This window comes from Natrix helvetica (assembly GCF_964273705.1).
Source record: "Natrix helvetica genome assembly, chromosome: 3".
Classification (NCBI taxonomy): Eukaryota; Metazoa; Chordata; class Lepidosauria; order Squamata; family Natricidae; genus Natrix; species Natrix helvetica.
The window spans coordinates 167,098,748-167,113,546 of NC_138549.1; the positions used below are offsets into that span (position 1 = coordinate 167,098,748).

General features: G+C 39.6%; 1 protein-coding gene across 3 annotated transcripts in view; it reads left to right on the top strand.

The window, feature by feature from the left end:
- OSBPL2 (oxysterol binding protein like 2) overlaps nt 1–14,715 on the top strand; it is an 82,456-nt gene extending 67,741 nt beyond the window's left edge. For all 3 annotated transcript variants that reach the window (XM_081949113.1, XM_081949114.1, XM_081949115.1), the window contains 4 exons: nt 1,067–1,186; nt 3,378–3,501; nt 7,101–7,191; nt 9,990–14,715. In XM_081949113.1, coding sequence (XP_081805239.1) covers nt 1,067–1,186; nt 3,378–3,501; nt 7,101–7,191; nt 9,990–10,092 — 438 coding nt within the window. In that variant the 3' untranslated portion in view covers nt 10,093–14,715. The remainder of the gene's footprint in view (nt 1–1,066; nt 1,187–3,377; nt 3,502–7,100; nt 7,192–9,989) is intronic.
- The last annotated feature ends 84 nt before the right edge of the window (nt 14,716–14,799 follow it).

The window sequence follows — 14,799 nt, forward strand, 5'->3', positions numbered from 1 at the left end:
TTTTGGTCCTTGTAAGAGTGAGGGTGGGGGGTTTGTAACAGCTAGTATAAAAGTGAGAGTAAGGTAGGAGCAGACATTGGCACAGAGGAAAGAGGTGATTTTAATGAATAAAAGGCAATGTATGACTGGGTCAATGGCATGGCTGAAGCAAAGATGGATTTTAAGGATAGAAAAATGAACAGGGATGATGTGACCCAGCTATCCTTTGCTTCTTTTTATCTTCCGCTCTTTAACTATGGTTAATATTAGTTAAACTTTTTTTCCCATTTTTAAATACTATCGCTTAGCCTGGGAAGAATGATGTAGTAAGGCAGCTTAGGTAGGCAACAGCCACAGAGCGAGTGTGCTACCGGGAAGGTCAGGTCACCTGAGGAGTGACTAGATGGGGCGATTAGCTGGGCCACGTGACGAAGGCAGTGGCATATATAGGGCGGGATGGGTGGGGCAAGCAGGCAGGTAAGGCAAGTGGCGAGTGGGCGGGTAGAGGTGGGGCCAGCCAGAGGTCGTATTTGCCAGTTCGACAAACCAGTTAAAATTTCCACTACCAGTTCACCCGAACTGGCTGACTACCATCTCTGATAAGGAGGATGGAAAGTTTCTGTGCTGCAGGGATTGAGGGGGAGAGATGTTAAGATTGTTGCTTCAACAGATCAGAGTTCATTGCCCCATAAATGAAGTTGGGTGCTCTGTGTTTCCCCATTCTTCTTCCCATTTCTTTTTCTAAATTTGCTTCGTGGTTTTTAAATCCTCCCCCAATGATATCCAAATGGGATAATGTCGGAGAAAGAGTTGGGAGCCCTTAAATCGGAGGTCTCCAAACTTAGCAACTTGTGGACTTCCAATTCCCAGAATTTCCCAGCCAGCATGCCTGATCGAGTCCACAAAGTTTCCAAGTTTGGAAATTCTCAGCCTTAAATCATAGCTTGATGTTTAAGGTCTCCAGAACCTTTGGTTTAAGGAACCAGGAAGTGTTGTGCCTAAATGGAAAGCCATGTGTGGCTTGAAAGTAGTTCTGAAATTCCTTGGTGCTCTTCTGATTGAATATATGTAATTATTTCATTTTAAGAGAGAGGAACCTGAAAACGATGAAGCCGATGATATGCCGGACGTTCAAGAAACTGTGCAAGTTATACCTGGCAGTAAACTACTTTGGAGGATAAGCTCAAGGCCATCGAATTCATCACAGGTGAGCACCTCTGAACATTGGAAGTGGATTTACATGTTATATACTTGACCGAAAGCACAGCAGTAGATTAGAAAAAAGCCTTTATATATTTTCTTTTAGAATATTAAAAGAGTTTGATGAATAAAAGATCACAAGTTGTCAAATACTTGAACTGTTAATTCTGATGCTGTAAAACTACTTATTAGCCATAAGGTGTTTTTTTTTTTGAAACTCGGATGGAATTGATATTAAGTTGAACCTCTTCCATAGTAGTCTATGGAATTCTTATTTTGTGCCATCAAGTCAGGATCACCGAGATACGTATTCCCCATGACAATCTGTCTCTAATATGGTCCTTCAGGGTTTTTCAATGGGTCACCCTTTCCTTCCAAATATATATATATATCGTAGATCCCAAAGGCAAAAAATTAGACTTACTGCAATTCTTAATATAATCAGAATGCAAACTATTGCTGTATAATTTGAACATACGATAACATTGTTATCAAGGACAGCCATAATAACATTGGCATATTAAAACAATTTATATGCAGTGTTGGGTGACACTACATCTTTATTAATTTAAAGATGATGTAGCAGAGTAAACCAAATTAAAGATTGAGGGAGATAAGGGACTATTTTTGTTAAATGCCACGTTGCAGAAGGTTGATAGATTGAGAAATTCATGTATTTGTAATAACCCTAGCCACTTAATAGAGATACCAGATTGTAATCCAAACAAAAGATGGTGTAATCCCAGATGTTCTTAGAATACACTTCATAAATTCAGTTAGCACAATATTTTTATTTTCATTTATTAAGAAAATTTATCTGGCCATCCAACTCACTCATGGTGACTCCAGATAGCAGAAATAAAACCCCAATATCCAGGGCCTTTTCAGCACCCAACTAAATTAAGACATCCAATTCTAGTTTATCTGCAGCTCTACAACTCGTGGTATCAGTCACTGGTAGATGCAAATAAACAAATGCTTGTTTATTGTTTATAAATTCAGATTGGCATGGATAAAGTATAGCTGATATTACTTCCTTTAGCCTCGAGTTAATGTTTTATAAGTAAGTATCATCTTTATTGTCATTGTACTTAAATACAACGAAATTGGTTGTTGCTGCAAATATTTTAATATGCTCAATCAAATTAATCAAGGTACTGAACTATGGCCTCTATAGCATGCCTGTGTTGTAAGAATGTTCTTAGTTTTAACATTGGTGTAATATAAACCTCATAGAAAGATTAAATGATTGATTAGAGATGTTATATAGGTGCCAATAGGACTATAAAGATACTCTACTATTTAGTGGGATATCCAATTGGTCTGGGGACTTTCTCCTTTTCTACACTGTCTCTGTATAGCAATTATGACAATTTATTTTCTATTTAAAAATATATATTTTGCAATGCAATATGACCACGCATGCACACACTCACGCACTCACACACACTTGGTTAGGAAAGTGATATGAGATAAAAGGGGAAATTTGTTCCTTTTTAAAACTTTTGGAACAAGAAGTTTAAAAAGGTGCCGGGAGAGTTTAACTTCAGCTCTGAAAAAATAAAAATGAATGGCAAGTTTAAGAACTTGAAGGATTTGAAACAAGGAGCGAAAGATTTTGATCTAAGAAAATTGTAAATGGGTTAAGGGAGTACAGATAATCCTTGACTTAACAATAGTTCATTTAGTAACAGTTAGTGAAGTTACAATGGCACTGAAAAAAGTGACATGACCGTTTTTCACATTTCTGACAGTTGCAGCATCTTCATGATCAAAATTAAGATGCTTGGCAACTGGTTCATATTTATGACCATTGCTGTGTCCCAAGGTCATGTGATCCGCTTTTGTGACCTGACAAGCAAATTAAATGAGAAACCCAGATTAATTTTGTTACTGATTTAAGAACTGTGGTGATTCTCTTAACTGACAAGAAAGATGGTAAAATGGGACAAAATTCACGTAAGAAATGTCTCACTTAACAACATAAATTTTGGGCTCAATTGTGGTCGTACGTTGAGGATTACCTGTAATTAAATTTGGAATGTTGACTTTTAGTATAAGATTTTGGGAATTAACTATAAAAATTTAATAGCTTTTTGTGGGGATACAGTCTTATTTTGATTCATAACTTGTGGGCTAATATCAGTGCCACCCCTTAGAGAGGAAGGTGTGTGTTTACATTCCTGTTTCTGCTTCAGATGTACAATTTCACCAGTTTTACTGTCACTCTCAATGAATTGGAGAAGGGCATGGAAGATATATTGGCTCCTACTGACTGCCGGTTAAGACCAGACATAAGGCATATGGAAAATGGAGAGATAGGTACGTGTATGTAGACGTCCATTATTCTCAAAGATTAGAAACCTTAAGCAAAGCTATGGTTTTCTTACAGATCTTATGCCCGTGTATCTTATCCTCTTCCCTCTATTCCAAGGATGGTTTGATCCTTGGAAGGATCCATCATTAATACCTACAAAGTATTGAGTGCCCTTATAAGCCTTGCTCTGAAGTTGTAATTTTGTGACTGATGAGGAAAATTACTGCATTCATAAAGGAAGAAGACTCCCTATTAACTGTTCTTGAGCCTAATTGCATTGAATGTAATTGGTGTTATGGCCATATCACTAGTTTGAAGGCACCACTGTGCACCTGTTTTAGGACACGGGGTGGGGTGGGTGGGAATTTACTAAGGGGTAAACGCTAGAAATTTTCTGCATATTTACAAAAATAGCATAATTCCAAAGCACCTAAAGGCTGGATAAGAAGCAATGGATGGAAACTAATCAAAGAGAGAACCAACCTAGACTAAGGAGAAATTTTGTGACCGTGAGAACGAAACGACTTGCCTCCAGAAGTTGTGGATGCTCCAACACTGGAGATTTCTAAGAAGAGACTGGACAACTATACCAACAGTATAGTGCCGTGATGGTGAACCTATGGCACGTGTGCCAGAGGAGGCACGCAGAGCCCTCTCTGTGGCCAGGTGCGCTGTCACCAGTTGGTCTTCGCGCAAAGACCAGCTGGCTGGCACGCATGCATATGATGGAACTCAAAAGAGAGCAGTTGTCCAGTGTGCGTGCGTGTGGCGGAACCTGGAAGAGCAGCTGGCCGCCATGGATATGTGCACTGGACAACTGCTCTCTTCCGGGTTCCGGTGCTCCAGCGCGCGTGCACACACACACACACTCCTGGTATGGGGGGGTTGGACTAGAAGACCTCCAAGGTCCCTTCCAACTCCGTTATTCTGTTATAATTCTCATATACAAATTGTATTTTTAAGCCTCCAGATATGAGTTCTCATATTTAAAACTCTTGTTGATAAAAGTAATAGGATAGAGATAGACTACAGCCCTAAATGTCTTGAGGTCAGGCCTTTTCTGCCAGTGTTATCTGTTGATTGAGTGCAGAGGGTTCTGTTTTAATCCACTCTGTCAAGCTCCTCCTCTAATGGTTTTGGAGCTTATCTTTGCGAGGAAGTTTGAATAAATGGGAAGGCTTAGTGGTTATTATTTATTTATTACATTTTTATGCCACCCGTCTCCCCTATAATGTGACTCTGGAGAGATTACAGGTTGTTAAAAAAATAAAATATTAAAACGATGTAAATTTAAAAAATTAAACTACACTAAACACTAAGACTAAGAGATGGGTGGCAAAGCATGTCTTCTTACCCCATCAACCACTTCCAGCAGTGATCACCAACCTTGGCACCCCAAGCCAACCAAGATTTAATACCCTTCTGCAAGGCCAAGTTCTCACCTCCTGTTTTGACCCAGCTCCCCAAATACAACAAACCCTCTGAAATTAACTCAAAGATTCCTTTAATTGGGAGTGCCAGCAGCCCCGGCAAAAAGTTTCTTTCTTGCCGCAGGCTAACAAGTCCAGCCGCCCGGGTGATGAATAGTTGTCTGCCACATCTATTCATCTCCGCCCCCTGTCTTTTATTTCTAAAGCTAGGATGTGGCTTCGCTAGCAGCGGTGGCTCTTCCTTCCCAAGGATTGGCCCACGGATTTCCACTGCTCTCCTCTCCTCTGCCTTCTGCGCATCTGCAGGTCAGGCACTGGATCCAGCTGTTCCTCTTCTTCCTTATCAGCCACCTCCAGACCTGGGGGCTGTTGACTCTCCATCTGAGGGCTGAAGGACAGTCCAGGTTCCGCCTCTGTCTCTCTCTCTCTGCCAGCTCCATTCCCTCTTCCCCCTCAGAGCTCTCAGGTTGCCTTGCTGCTGACCCTGACTCCCACGCCTCCTCCTCCTTTGATTTGGCTTCTGGAGGGGCTAGTGGCCGAGAGGCCACAAAACTTCCAGTGGTAGAGTGTTCCACAGGAATGGAGCCACAGCAAAAGAGACTTTTCTCCTTCAACCCGCCCACTAGAATTCCTTAGCAAATGGGATCGATAGCAAGCCTCTTCCATGGGATGGGCTAATCCCATTGGGAAAACACAGCTTCTCAGATTAACTCAAGTTAAATGGATCTTTTGCACATACTCAATAAAAGGAATCTTGGAGTTCTTCTAGTCCAGTCTTTCCTCAACCAGGAAGCCCTACACCAGTGATGGCGAACCTATGGCACGCGTGCCACAAGTGGCACGCGGAGCCATTTGTCAGGGCACGCGAGGCGCTGCCCTGTCAGCTGGCCAGCACGCATGCGCGCGCTGGCCAGCTGAGTTCACCTTTTTAAAAGCTATTTTAAGTGACTTCCGGGTTGCTCGGAGGGTCATTTTAAGTGTTCCGAAGGCTTCAGGGACCGTCCGGAGGCTTCCCTGATGCCTTCGGAGCGCTTAAAGCGACCCTCCGAGCAACCCGGAAGTCACTTCCGGTTTGCTCGGAGGGTTGTTTTAAGCGTTCCGAAGGCTTCAGGGAAGCCTCCGGATGGTCCCTGAAACCTCTGGAGGGCCTCCGGGGGGGCGGGGGAGGCTCTTTTCCCTCTCCCCAGGCTCCTATAAAGCCTCTGGAGCCTGGGGAGGGCGAAAAAAGCATGTAAAAATGGCGGGGTCGCGTGTTGTGCGCGCATGCGCACTGGGGGGGGTCACACATTGCATTATGGGTGTGGCACGCCCGCACACGACCCCCCTGCGCTCCCCCCACTTGTGGCACGCGAGCCAAAAAAGGTTCGCCATCGCTGCCCTACACCATTGCAGAGAAATGGAGCATCCACAGCTAGTCACTCCACTGATGAATTGTTCTCACTGTTAGGAAATTTATCCTTAGTTTTAGGTTGTTTCTCTCCTTGATATGTTTCTATCCATTGCTTCTTGGCCTGCCTTCAGGTGCTTTGGAGAAGAGCTTGACTCCCTCTTCTTTGTGGCAACCCCTGAGATATTGGAACACTGCTATCATGTCACACCTTCTTTTCATTAAACTAGACAGATCTAATTCCAACAACCATTCTTCCTCTGAATATTTTGTCAGAACTCAAGTTTGACTATCAGTAGAGGGCTGAGAATTCAGGATAATAGTATAGTATAGCCTTTATTGTCATTGTACAAAATAAATACAATGAAATTGGTTAATTTATTGGTTAATAATGATCGAAAGAGTATAGAAATACTGGTACTTAGTGTTCTGATGTTGTGGTTTGCTTTGTTTCCATTTGTTTTCTAATATCCCAGTGCAATTATTTAGGTGGAAATAGTTTTTCTTGACCTAAAATATTTTAGAGGCGTTGAATAAAAATTTCTGCCCTCCTTCCCAGTGAAACTTTGATCCTGCTGATTAGAGGGGATGGCATTTTTAGTCCAGCCTATTCTGAGAATCTCAAATAGGGAAAAATACACTGGGACAAGTACAAATCTGGATAAATTGTTCAGATTCACAAAGAAATATTAAAATTGGTCTTCATTTGATCTGTTTTTTTTTTAACGTCTTTATCTACCGCATTTGCCTTTTTCATTAAAAAAAAATCTCTTGAAATATCTGTTAGATATGGCAAGCAAAGAAAAAGAGAGGCTAGAAGAAAAACAAAGAGCTGCTCGCAAGGACCGTGCAAAAGAGGAAATTGACTGGAGGACAAGGTAATTCGTAGTTCTGGAAACAGGGAAGGGTGCACTGCTGACCACTTTAGGTGCCTGAAGTAGGAAATCCAGATTGGATCCAGGAACTATGTAGCATCTCATCACATAGCAATCTTCTTTCTCATCTTACATGAGTGTTTTTTAAACGATGTTTCAAATGTTCACACTTTTCCATTAAGAACAATCTTTTTGTGAGCAGAGTCAGGAATGAATTGCTGTATAACCGTGATGGCGAACCTATGGCACGCGTGCCACAAGTGGCACGCGGAGCCATTTGTCAGGGCACGCGAGGCGCTGCCTTGTCAGCTGGCCAGCGCGCATGCGCACGCTGGCCAGCTGAGTTCACCTTTTTAAAAGCTATTTTTCGCCTTCCCCAGGCTCCAGAGGCTTTATAGGAGCCTGGGGAGGGCGAAAAGAGCCTCCCTCGTCCCCCCGGAGGCTTCAGGGACGGTCCCTGAAGCCTTCGGAACGCTTAAAACCACCCTCCGAGCAAACCGGAAGTGACTTCCGGGTTGCTCGGAGGGTCGTTTTAAGCGTTCCGAAGGCTTCAGGGACCGTCCGAGGCTTCCCTGATGCCTTCGGAGCGCTTAAAACGACCCTCCGAGCAACCCGGAAGCCTCCGGGGGGTCAGGGGAGGCTCTTTTCGCCCTCCCCAGGCTCCTATAAAGCCCCTGGAGCCTGGGGAGGGCAAAAAAATATATATAAAAATGGGGGGGTCGCGCGTTGTGCGCGCATGCGCGCTGGGGGGTCGCGCGTTGCATTATGGGTGCGGCACGCCCGCACTCGACCCCCCTGCATTCCCCCCACTTGTGGCACGCGAGCCAAAAAAGGTTCGCCATCACTGCTGTATAAAGTAAAATTTCCTCAGTTGTTTTCCATCCATCCATCTCCCCTCCCCCCTCTCATTTTTTAATATTTTTTATAATAGGAAGAATGTGCAAAATTAAGATTAAAGAATGAGGTCCTTAGTGCTCTCTAACCTTGGCTGTTTTCTGCAGACATTTCATTACCCAACTAGATAACATTATCAGTGCTAAAAGGGATTGGGGTTTGCTTTCTGTTTATATACTAGTTGGGTAATGAAATTCTGCAAGAAAACAACCAAGCTCAGAGGCCACCAGGAGCAGTTCAAACCTGAGCTACAAATCTTCCCTTCTGAAGATTAAAGAGGCAAATAGGCAACCCAGACTGCTGATTCCTTCTTTTATTATTAATTATTCCAGTCATTATTCCTTCTTCTGGCCTGCCCCTCTGGTCGTTTCTTCTCCATGACACTTTTTAAATACTTTGAAAAAAAGCTATCATTTCTATCCCCAGTCTTCTTTTTGTGAGGCTACATTTCTAGTCCCTTGACAATCCTCACTGCCCTTCCTAAGTCTTCCTATCTGGATTTTTCCCCAAAAGCCTTGGAGCAGAACACAATAACTCAAGTTGAGATGTGACTAATAAAGTGTAAAACAGAACAGTTACTTCCCATAATTTGTCAACTATCTTTGATGGAAATTGTCTTACAGTTTGTCTTTTTGCAGCCACATCAGACGCTTAGCCTGAACTCATTTTGCAATCAATTACTAAGATAAGCTTTTTGTCAGTACCGTTACCAAGCTAAAGTCTCCCGCGTCCTGCATTTAATTTCTTCTCCCAGCGAAGGATTTTGCGCTGCTAAATATAATTCAAAATGTTCAGCCCAATTTCCTAACCCTTCAGGATCACTCTGGATTTCTGTCTCTCAGGATATTCACTGCCCTACCCAACTTTATCACAGATGCAAATTTGGAAAGGGTTCTCCTCACACTTTCCTCAGAGAGAATAATAAAAGAATGTGAAGGACTGAATCCAGATTGAGTGTTTTATGATCTGCTTTAGAATCTTCCTTAATATTTATTTATTTATTTATTATTCATATTTATAGACCGCCCCCTCTCCCGAAAGGGACTCGGGGCGGTGTACAGTCATTAAAATGCGTTATAAAATACATACATAAAACAGTTAAATAATTAAATACGTAGGTGAAGGAGGTTGTAAGACTGTATATAGAATAATAAATATAGTACATTAAAAGCTTATTAAAACCCCAAACCCAATTAAAATGAATAAATCCCCGGGAGGTAAAACTAAGACGTCAATCTGACAGTCTATAGTTCTCTGGATCTCATTTTCCTGTCGAGGAGGATGGTTATTTTCTCCTCTGTCATTTTGACCATTCTTCAGGGAGTTATTAAAGACAATGCAGAAAAATGTAAACTAAACATTAAAGTAAATAAAGATTAAAGACCATTTAAATCCAAGTTTCATCTCAGCCCTGAAAACCACTGTGGGTTGATCGCCACGAAGCTGTGAGTTCTAATCCCACCTTAGGCAAAAAAGCTGGTTGGGTGACTTTGGGCCAATCACAAACACACTGTGAGTTCTAATCCCACCTTAGGCAGAAAAGCTGGCTGAGTGACAATGGGCCAGTCATACTCTCTCAGCCCAGTCCGCCTCACAGGGTTGTTGTTGAGAAAATTGGAGGAGGAAAGTATGTTGGATATGATCCCCCTTTGTAACCTTCCCAGCTGACTCCTGGCAAGCAAAGTCAATGAGGAAAGCCAGATTCGTTTAGTGACCATATGATTCACTTAGCAATGGCAATGATTTGCTTAACAGCTGTGGCAAAAAAGGTCATTAAATGGGGCAAAACTTGCATAGCAAAAGAAATGTTGGGCTCAGTTGTATTCGTAAATCAAGAACTGTCTGTATTTTGCTGAATTTAACTATTTTTCTTCTACCTTTTTTTTTTAAAAAAAATTTCTTTACAGATGGTTTTACCAAGGCACTAATCCATATACTAGGACTGCTGACTGGCTATACTCGGGAGGATATTTTGATAGAAATTTCTTTGACTGTCCGGATATCTATTGAAAACCTTGAATGCAAGTTGCTCTTTTGCCCAGAATTGGTAGACTTAAATGAGTCCAGCGGCTATTGGGCTATGTCATGACAAGAAAATAATATATTTTTCCTAAAGCAATGAAAATCATCCATCACTGATCAAGGTTTTGTCATGTACATTTGCCAAAATACTGAAGTGCTGTTAACTCATTTTCCTGAAGCTGCAACATGAAATTATGTAATGGGGAAAGATGCTTGCATGTTTTTGTTAGCTTCTTTCAATTTATCATTTCATGGTTTTGTTTTATTTTTATTTTTTTTGGCCAGAATTAACTCCTATAATCGGTGGGAAAAATAGCTCCTTTCTTAAAAAGAGAAGATAGGTACTTTTTAAAAATAAAATAAAATTGAACAATAAAATATATCTTTGAAGTATTCAAAACTTGGAGACCACAGGGACACCTTAGCCTAACAGATATGCTGCTGGTCCTATTGGAAAAAGTTTCTAGCAAGAATCCAGAGTGACTCAAAATTCACACGAGTCTTTGAACACTCTTTAACTTTTTAAAAGTTTGACAACATACACTAGAGACAGACTTAATTTTCAGGAGTAATTTCTCCATTTTGCCTCAACCTCTGAGCACGGTGATTTATTGATTCAATGAAGTATCTGTGATTTTATTTTTAAAAAAGGAACTACTCCATTGAATGTTGGGCTGGTTTTGTAAGTGTGGATAACAGCAAACTCTTGTGTGTTTGAAGTTGCAAAATGTTTCACCTTAAAACCCATTTTGGAGATATTTATAGGAACTTGGATGTCATGTAAATATCATGTAAGAAATTATACTCCTTGCTTTGTTCAGACATGTTGTTTGTTTGCAGCTCTGCTTTGGGACCGATTTTCCCATTTCATTTCATAATATGGGCATCCTTCTTCCTCTTTCAATTTGCCTCGGATACATTCTGCAAAGTTCATATTTATTTTGGGCTCCCCCCCAAAAAAAATCACTTGCTTGCATCACAACTGATAATAGGTTTTTGAACAGCAATTTCTTAGTTTGTGCAATGCTGAATGATACAGTGGAAGCTTTTGATGCATCTCCACTTGGTAGAATTTCCTCCAGAATAAAAATAAGCTTTGCAGTTTTAAGCATGTCAAAACTATGTCATTCTGGAGCTGTTTGGATTAAGAGGGAAAGCATACTTTTCTTTTATTTCTAACACACATTAATGATAATATGTGTGGCTTTATAAATAGGTTAATATTTATTAGATTATTATTTACCAAATGGGAGATAATTTACCTTGCTGTTAAATGGTAAACCAGCAAGAGCATAATAATTTAAAAGGGACAGCGAAAAGATTAAGAGATTGGATTATAGTCCCATGAACATTTGCCTACGACACAGGAATATTTGAGTAGTTTTCATTACATTTCAAGCAAAATAAAAAAGTTACCATGAAGAAATACTTGAGGCAATAAAGTACACTTTTAAGATAATTGATTTGGACAGGCATTAGTTAACTTTAAATGTTGTGTTGTTGGTTATCTAAATTTGCTAAATATTGCAGCTTCAAATTCATTTATTGTATCAGGGCTTCAAAATACCTTCAAGTAATCCCTCTCTTGAAATCACTTGCATCAATGTATTTCAATATATTGCCTTTTCCTTCATAATGTTACCCATAAATCAATGTGCATTTTATTGTTAATAGATTAATTTATCATGTATCCCAGTCCAGAAACTCTTGGGCCGTTCTGTTTTTTGGTAGGAACAGTGAATATTGGTTCCAGCAGTAATTTTTGTGCTTTACGCCCACTACAGAATTGGTTGTTTATATTGCTCTCATAATCCATTGATTTCAGTATCTGAACAATAAGGCTATACAAAGACCAGCTGTTATGATACAGTATTTCAAGCTCTAACTCCAGAAACGTAAAAATAGAGAACAATAGAAACTCACTTTTTCTCCCTTGATTAAGTCACTATCTCCTTTTATTAGTAAAAGTTTTGGAAAAGGTTAAGCCATGCTTCGTTTAAGCATGCAGACAAATGCAAGTGGGTTGCATTAATATTTTGAAGGAATCACATTAATTTTTTAAACCTGTTGGACTTTTTTTTTAAAGAAGTGGCAAGGGATGTTTCTAAATTCCAATTTGCTGTAGGAGGAAAACCAATCGCTTAAATTGAAATTAAAATTGATTTTAAAGGAAGAGCAAATATTTTTCATTCACCTTTTGTATAATTACTCTCTACCGAAAATACATTTATATTAGGTCTTCATCTTCCATACCAACTGAGGCATAGACTATACTAAAGTTCATGATTTGGTGGCTGGCTGAGCCTTACGTTTCAAAAACGATGTGAAATTAAGACTGCAGAAAATCTGTCGTCCAGTAGAAATAGTGGGAGGCTATTAACTGCAAATGATTAATTGTACTGGAAAATAATTCCTAAGCTGCAAGTCCGTTCTCCCACATATGTATATCTCATTTCTAACCAACGGCAGGGTATTATACTAAATAGAATGCTTCAGAACAGAGTAGAATTGAAACGCACACTAAAGTTTGATGACTTAAAAGCTTTAATTATATTAGTTTTTTTCCTCTTCCTTATGAAAAAGATAGTCATTTAGATTGTTTACATTTTACCTGCACTTACTATAAGCACCACATTCACAACTTAAGCACTGCCTTACATTTGACACTTCCATGGGGGGGGGGAAGCACTTTTAAAATAAAAATAATAATCATGTTAAATATTAAAATAGGTATTAACTTAAAGCAGATATTTTTTTATGTGAAAAAAAGTAGTTATTTTCTTGGCTGCTTACTTCCATTGTGTTTACCTTGGTACCTTGTTTTGAATTAAGGCTCATGCATATGTTAGCTTGACTCCAGGCCAACGGGTTGATACCCGAAACTTTTATATTTGCAGATAGTTGTGTTCCGCTCACCCTTCAGCATTGGGAAGAATTCCATACCCACATGATGCCTCATGCTATATATCGCAACACCGGAGTCAATAAAACTCTGTGGATAAATAGCTTTTCTTGCTGTGCCATTAGGTTGACTTCACAATAAACACAGTCTTTATCGTAGCAAGAAATAACCACAAAGATTAACACTACTAGACCATTTCTAGAATAGCATGACAGCAGCAGGCTATGAAACGGAGATGGGACTTCCCCAATCCAAAATAAATCCCGCAGGAAAACGTAACATGTCCACAAACCTTTGCTAGCCTTCGCTCTCTTCCCCAAAACAACTTAAAGACGAGCAATTATTTTGACGTAACTTCAACAAGATGCTTGATTGATGGAAAACTACTAATTCATTAAATGCTCTGACAAGTGAACATTAACTGGAAAGTATAGTTTTTTTAAAAAAATAGAACAAAAGATAGGAATTCCTGCGTGGTAATGATTTGATTTACATTATTAACCTTTATAAGTAAAGAGAAAAGGGTAGAAATGGCACCTTTTTGATGAGTTTGATAAATGTAATTTAAGTTTTTTACTGCTGCACCTTGCATACAGTTTGGGGTGGATCAATACAATACTTTTCCCGTAGGCATTGTTAAAAACCCTTGGTCCTCAAAAGTAGGATATTAGACTAAAACCTTCATAAGTATACGTTTTGAAGCATAAGATTAGATCTATTTTAATAAGTTAATATACAAATACGGGAATCAGTACTATCTAGAATTAGTTTCTGAAAGTTTTACTTTGATTCTCAGAGTTCTTACCCAAAACTTAGAAGCTTTGGATTACTAACTGTTGATACTCAGGTAGCCTGTAATCCTGAAAAAGACATTGTTGTAATAATAGTCCCAACAGTTCAGGTGCCTGTGTAGCTCTTCAGTTTTTCTATGTTTGATGTATTGTGTATTTTAATGTGGCAAATGTGGCTGTTCCCTTCATGTCGTGTTTTTAATTCTTCATTTGATAATCTACTGTAACGTCGTTGCCTCTTTAAAATCCTTAAGTGGTTTGGGTTTAATTGTAAAGTAAAGCAATATTTAAATGCCTATTAAAAAAAATCAAACAATTCTAACAAAAAATGATTTTTATGATGTCTATAGCACGTGGGGAAGGGGAAAAAAAAGCACACGTACCAGTTACCAGCTCTTAATTTCCCCATTCATTCTCCGCTGCTGTTGCTGCTACTGCCGTCCTGTTTTCTGTTTTTTATTTTGTCGTTAATAATCCCTGTTAATAATAATAATAAGAAGAAAAGTACACAGCACAATCCACCTAGAATTTCTTGGATCAGGCCTCATTTGGGATCTGTGGGCCTGCGGAGAAGAACCTCTCTGGTGCCCTTCTGCATTTTTATGTAAGTTCTCATGGGGCTTTTCCCAAAAAAGAGCGCTTCCTAGCAGAAATATGCCGGCTGTGGTTTTTTCTGTTTTTGTTTTGCCATATCCATGTTACATGAACCTGTTGGAGGATATTAAAAATTTAAAATAAATAAATAAAAGGCTTTAGCGAAATGGATTTATTTTTATAATATTTAACAACTGTCAATACCCAACTATATTAACTATTACAAATTCGTATTTACCTTTTTAGAGAAGTCTGTACAGGTTTGTGGACATAAATGTTAAAAACAAAAAGTGTCAATGCAAATAAAGGCTGTTTTGGAGAAGACGCCGAGTTTTGGGTCCTTGCTTTGTCCCTTTGCAGTAATTGGGTGGATCAGCGTCTCTTCTCGTGGGTCATCCTCAAATCCCC